The following is a 6,537-nucleotide window of genomic DNA, read 5'->3' as shown; positions in this document are numbered from 1 at the left end:
TGGCCTTCTGCTTGACCTTCAGGTGGTCAGGCTCCTTGCTGTCAGTGAAATGTCACCTCCTCTGATGGGATCAGCTTCTCTAAATGATCCCCACGTTCTCATGTTGTTTATTTTTTCATAGCAATTATGATGATCCAAACTAACTGTTTTTTGCTTCTGTATTTCTCTCTTCTCATTAATATGTAAGCATCAGGGGATCGAGGAGGGACCTTATTTACCATTCTGCAGCCTTGAGCCTTGAACAGAGCCTTACACACACAGCACATGCTACATGAGTTTTTGTTACATTTTCTTATCTTCTGTTGATGAAGGCGACAGAAGGGACCTCACTGTGGCCGGAACTTCCAGACCCAGCATGGGGCCTGAACATGATCAAGGGATGATGGCCGGAGTACCTTATGGTCTCCCTAGGTCTCTGGTGGGGTGACCCCCATAGCCATTGTCATCGGTTACCCTTTGTGGGGAGGATATAAGCCCGAGAAAGCTGCTGACTCCCGGCTTTCCTGGCCTAGGCATCACAGCTTCTACCTTTTTAATTTATTATTAAAAGAGAGGGGGTCTATTTAACACTGGGCCTTGGCACCGTCAGTGAGCCTGGTTTACCACTAAAGCCCAAGAATCTCACCCTCTGAAGGTTGGGCCAGGCTCACCAGCAGGTGGCTGAAATCTAGTCTAAGCTCTGCTCTGTAGGGGAGGTGGGGCTGCACAGCCTTCTTTGTGCATAGGCTAGCGGGGCCCAAGTAGAGGGCCTAGATGTTGTGCGGCCTCTGGTGGCAGGGATGACACATCCTTCCTCTGGGCCTCCACAGCCCCTGCCTTTCTCCGCAGCAAGGATTACCTTACCATGCCCACAAGGCCCCTGACCTGCTTCTCTGCCTGGGCCAGTGGAGAAGGCTGAATGTGAATAACAGTCTGGGCGTCAGAGCCAAGACATCTGCCTCACATCTCTGCCCAGGATCACACAGTGTCTAAATGTCACAGATGCACATGGCCGAAGAAAGCAACTACTTGTCCGATCTGAAGCCATGACAGGTGGAGAGGTCCTGCCCCACACCCCTAGCTTCTCCCCGCCAATGCTTTCAGTCTTCCCGCGCTCCTCGCGTTCACTGCACTGGTCTGGGCGTCTGGAACGTCACCATCCCTCGAGCCCAGCTCTCCGCCACATCCTTCCTTCTCTCACCTGCTTGCTACCTCCGAGGGAAAACAAGGGAGCCAGGGCCTAGCCTGGCTCGTCCCTGTGTCTGCAGCGCCCACAACAGGAGCGCACCTAGAGCAGGGTCGTGGGGCTCTCGCCAAGAGAGGAGGGGGCCAAGGACAGGCGGGGGAGGAGAAGAGGCTGCGGCGGGAGGAGCGTGGGGCGGAGAAGACGGAGGGAGGGTGCGCGCGCGCCGGCGGCGGCCGCCCAGGGCCGGGACCGCGCGCTCAGCCTGAGCCCGCCCCGCCGCCAAGCGTCACCGAACCTGCTTGAAATGCAGCCGGGGAGCCGGGGCGGGCGGCAGCGGTGGTGGGGGGCGACGGCAGCGGCAGCTCCGGCGCCGCGGCAAGGACTTGGCTGGCTGAGGTGCGGCGGCGGCGCAGGGGTCGCGGGGCGCGGCGGCCGGAGCCCGGGCCGGCCATGGGCCGCCCAGAGTGGGGCGCGCTCCGGCCGCTGGCGCTGTTGCTGCTGCTGCTGCTGCTGCTGCAGCTCCAGCATCTCTCCGCAGCGGATCCGCTGCCCGGCGGCGGCCAAGGTGCGTGCGCTCTTCCCGGCCAGATCTGAGCCGCCAACAAAGCGCGGCCGGGGGGAGGGGGGACGCTGTGCGGCGACAGAGGCCCCGGGGGCTCCAGCTCCCTGGATTTGCCCTGCACACCCGCTCGCGGCTCTGGGTACTGAAGCTTTGCCCCCCCCACCCCGGTCCGGGCATCTTCTCGGGGGGTGGGGTGGGCTCTGGGCCCCCGTCACCGGTGAACTTTGCGGGGGGTAGTCGTTCAGGATCTCGGGTAAACGGCGTGGCTTATTTGATACGGGCGGTCAGCTGCGATGATGAGAAGAGCCTCCACAGTCTTTCCTTACAAAGCGTTTCCGGGGACCCTTGCGGGCCGAGGAGAGTGACAGGTTGCTAGGGGACTGAGCCCGTGCGCCCGTGTGTCGCCAGTGTGCGGGGCTCCCCGCAGGTTGGATCTGCGTGGATCTGACTTGCCCTGTGTGTGTGAGTGTGAGTATGTCTGAATGCAGAGTATATCCACGGGTCGTAAGCTTGGATCGTGCCATCAGTCGGTCCTGCAGGGAAGGAACCCGTGGCACCCTGTCCTACCTCCGGATTAAGGTGCTCGAAGCCTCGGAGCTCACCGGTGTCAGCCCCCTTCCTATACCTGCTGGACTTATCGGCAGCCAGGGCTGCACCGTGGGGAGCAGGTGATCCGGCTCACAACCCCCTCCCCCCACAGGGCCGGCCAAGGAGTGCGAAGAGGACCAGTTTCGGTGTCGGAACGACCGCTGCATCCCCTCGGTGTGGAGATGCGATGAGGACAACGACTGTTCAGACAACAGCGACGAGGACGACTGCCGTGAGTCGCGGCTATCAGGGGAAGGGGAGCCGTGGGGGGCGCCACGCTCCGCTGCGCACGTGGCTGCATCCGTCACCGGGGCACCTGCCCCAGGCTCACGGCCTTGTTCCCGACCCGGTGGCTCTTAGCTGTCGGCGGGAGCCGGGTGGCAGGCGTGTCCTGCTTAGGGTGGAGCCCAGCGCCGCGTGCTGGGACTACAGCTCGGAACTGTAGGCGGGGACGCGGCAGCCCCTGCGCACCGCTAACCTCCGTGGATCTGAACCCCAACCAGGGCCCAACTGGGCGCGCTCATTTTAAAGTTCCACGCAGTTCGGGCCGCGAGGGGCTCCTTCCCTGCTCGGTTTTATGAATGAATGGGCTCCCCGGGGCCCCTGATTGGCTGAGCAAGGACCACCCCATAGGCCCGTGGCCGGAGCGGCCAATCATGGGGCCGGCGGTGTGCTGTACCGGGCTCGCCTCTAGGCCCTGCCCTGGCCGCACCCCCAGCGCGCATCCTCCGCGTGGTAGGCTCAGGTCCTGGTTACAAACCGCTGCCTTTCTGTCGAGTCACCCTTCAGACAGCGTTCTGCTGCCAGCCCAGCCTGGCTGTGAGTCATGGGGCCACCAGCTAGGAGGGGCTCAGGAGGAAGAGTGTGTTTCCTGGAAGCGACGGGAGCAACAGCAGGGGAGGCAGGCCCTGCAGGCAAGGCAGTCCCTGTGCGAGCCGGCTGGCTGCCGTTGCTGGCTGAACGTGGCCTTTGCACACCCTAAGCAACTGATTGAAGTTCCTTCTTTCTGGGGCATGTATTCAGGTGGCTGTGAGGCCGCAACCGAATTAGCAGGCATTTTCCGCTGTAAAGGAATGGAATCCCTGGTACTGAGAACCCAGGCTCTTCTAGCCACATATACCTAAGAGGCCTTTCAGTTGTCATTACCGAGGCCTGCTGTGTGTCTGCTGGTATTGGGCATACAGGATAAGTCCAGCCCTCCCACCCCCAGTTTAGGAGCATGGTGTCAGAGCGGGAGGGCACCAGGTGGTATATGCCCAGGACTCAGGAAAGGTAGGCTGAATGACACTCCTACTTGGAAGCAGTCTGTTAAGGCCTTGGGTTTTTTTCTTTTCTTTATTATTTAACATTTGGGGGGGTGGTACATGCAAAAAGCATGCAGGTAAAGATAAGAGTACAACTTGTGGAAGTTGATTCTCTCCTACTTTGTGAGTTCTCTGTCTCAAATCCAGTATCCTGGGTCTTGACAGTGAATGCCTTCACCTGCCCAGTCTTATCACTAGCGTCTTTGAGTTCTTTTGACTGTTTGCCACTCAGCCTGACAGTTCACTCTGGAGTAGCCTAGGCTCTATGACTTGGGCATATTGAGCCTGACTGCTGGTTTCTCATTTGTGCTGTAACTGCTGCTGCCTTGGCAACATCTTAGGACTGATTTGAGGACTAGTGCTATTGATGTCACTGAAATCACTGAGACCCTCAAGAGCTGCAGTTAACTGGTGGGGTGCTAAAACTCTTCACAATGGTTTATGTTACAGATGAAAGCGGGCTCCTGGGGTTGAGTTACTTGCTCCAGGGCTACTGAGTTGGCCAAGTAGAAGACAGAACTTATGCATCTTCTACCAGAGTTCTTAGCCTAAAAATTCGAGAGGGAATCTCATGCCTGGGGTTTGTTCTGGTTTTCTTAGAGGGACACACAGAGGACAGGGTACAGAAATGGAAACCTTGTATCTTGTCCTCTTGGCTCTTGAAATCATTAGACTTGTGTGTGTGGTTGTGACGCTATCCTTGTCATTTGGCTTTATAGAGAGAAATACTGGCTCAGACAGATGGAGTGATTTGCCCAAGGTCACACAGCATGGGGTGGCAGAACTTGATCAAGATCTCTGTCTTCCCTGCCTATTAGCTCAGGGCATGAATTGCTGTGGTAAGGAGTGTGATGTGGACAGTAGGGCCTGTTACTTTTCGTAAGGATATGGGCATGATGAGCAGGGTGGCTGGTAATCTGAGACAGGACTAAGAGAGCTCTGACGTAGTCTGGAAGCTGCTTTTGTTTGAGATGGGTGAGGTGGAGTCCTAGCCAGTCCGTGGGCAGAAGCCCATGACGCCAGTGGTGTGGAGTGGAGAGTGTAGTGGCTTCTAGTAGCAGCAGATATTGGTTGCACACAGCCTGATCTTACTGAGCTAGCTCCCCATGCAGCCACCACGAAACCTGTCTCTCTGTCCTACATTAGAACATGGGAGTCTTCTCATAGGGCTGCCAAGAAGGGGAGGGGAAGGTATTTAGAAATTCTTCCCCACAGAGCTGGAAAAATCATTCAGCAGTTAACATACTTAGTGCCCTTGCAGAAGACCAGAGTTCGCTCCTAGCATCTATGTCCAGTGTCTCTCAACTGCCTGTAACTCCAGCTCCAGAACACACACACACACACACACACACACACACACACACACACACACACACACACAGAGAGAGAGAGAGAGAGGCACTCTAAAGATACCCCATTCCAGGCCACCTGCCCAGACTCACTCCACTCTGGATACCTCCCTCTCAGTCCTACCCTCAAGAACCCCCCTGGTTGCTCAGCCTCTGTACCTTTCTAGGCTGTGGAATAGGGTGAGAGCAGTGGTTGTAATTTGTAAACAAGGTCAATATAGGCACAATGAATCCAAACTTCTGGTGTAGCCCATAGTGCTGGGGGCTGAAGGGAGGGAGGGAGATGAGGCAAGCTTCCTCTAGAAGGCTACTACTGAGCTCGGCCCTCGAAGAGTCCCTCAAGACTTTTCATCTTAAAATAAATGGCACGGGGCCGGTCATAGTGGTTCGTGCCTTTAGTCCCAGCACTTGGGAGGCAGAGGCAAGTGGATTTCTATGCGTTCAAGGCCAGCCTGGTTTACATAGTGAGACCCAGTCTCAACAAACAGACAAACACATATAATAGGTGGCACAGACCCCATGCTACAGAGGTCACCTATGCTAAGAGAGGTGACCTGACTCTCAAGTCATGCAGCTTGTCCTTGACTCTGGAAGTCACACTGAGGTCTTCTAAGTCTTGGTCCTTATCTGCAGGGAAGGCTCTTGGCCCACAGCTGGTGGGCTAGGGAAGGGAAGCTTACTGGGGCTTCAGTTCCCAAAGTGCCTTCAAAGCGGAGGAAGGGTCTGGCGCCCCAGGGCTCCAGCCAGGGGAAGTAGGGTGGGACTCCTGGCTGTGGACTCACATAGGCCTGGGTTTCCTGTTGCTTCCTGGTGTCTGGGAGCAAAGGTGGGGATTCTGGTCTCTGGCCAGGCCTTTGCTCCCAGACCATCAAACACAGCACCTATTCATACTTGCCATGCATTAGCCACTGAGGCCATGGACATCTTCTGGTGATTCTCCACTCTATAAGATGGTTGACCCTGTGAGCTTTGAGTCATTCTTACCTTGGAGAGGCTCAGAGGAGTAAGAACTGTGTATTTAAATGAAATTGCTTTGCTGTGCAGTTAGGCATGCAGCCATGGAGCCTGCAGTGGCCCCCCAGGCCTCCATTTCTCATCCTGAGATGATGTGTGAGGCTCCTTTCTCCTGACTGCCCCAGTGGAACGCTGGGCTGCTTTGTGGGAGATTGGGTACTCTGTACTCCCCTGCCTTCCCCTTGTCCTAGCTAGCTGCCATCGTCTATCCATCCCAGTCAGTGAAGAACAAGTACTGCTCAGCCTCCCAGGCTTCAGCCCACTAATTGGTCCGGCCCAGGCTACAGGAATCCAAGAGCTTGCTTGCTGGTGGTCTTATAGATGATGACAGCTTGGCTAAAGGTCCTGGCTTGTAATGTAGCCCACGGGGGCCTGCAGGGTGTAGCTGAGACACCAGGCTTCACTTCATTCCCCCCTTTGGATGGATGATGTCATTGATAGAGAGCTGTTCTCTGAACCTTGGTTTCCTTGTCTGACCAAGCTGTTCTCCCACTCAGCACCGTGAGGATGAAGCTAGCACAGTGGCCTCTTTGTTGGCCTTCCTTGTCAGGCCCT

The 6,537-nt window shown here is 56.5% G+C and overlaps 1 protein-coding gene across 13 annotated transcripts in view; it reads left to right on the top strand.

The window, feature by feature from the left end:
• The first annotated feature begins 1,425 nt into the window (after positions 1 to 1,425).
• Lrp8 (LDL receptor related protein 8) overlaps positions 1,426 to 6,537 on the top strand; it is a 71,461-nt gene continuing 66,349 nt past the window's right edge. For 4 of the 13 annotated variants that reach the window (XM_027402393.2, XM_027402399.2, XM_027402392.2 and 1 more), the window contains exons 1-2: positions 1,428 to 1,730; positions 2,428 to 2,547. In XM_027402393.2, coding sequence (XP_027258194.1) covers positions 1,616 to 1,730; positions 2,428 to 2,547 — 235 coding nt within the window. In that variant the 5' untranslated portion in view covers positions 1,428 to 1,615. Of the gene's footprint in view, positions 1,731 to 2,427; positions 2,548 to 6,537 lie in introns of all 13 variants that reach the window. The other 9 variants (XM_027402389.2, XM_027402390.2, XM_027402388.2 and 6 more) reach the window with 5 other exon arrangements.

Source organism: Cricetulus griseus, chromosome 2 (assembly GCF_003668045.3).
Source record: "Cricetulus griseus strain 17A/GY chromosome 2, alternate assembly CriGri-PICRH-1.0, whole genome shotgun sequence".
NCBI lineage: Eukaryota > Metazoa > Chordata > Mammalia > Rodentia > Cricetidae > Cricetulus > Cricetulus griseus.
The sequence above is the reverse complement of the archived record's forward strand: the minus strand, read 5'-3'. Positions and strand labels throughout refer to the sequence as shown.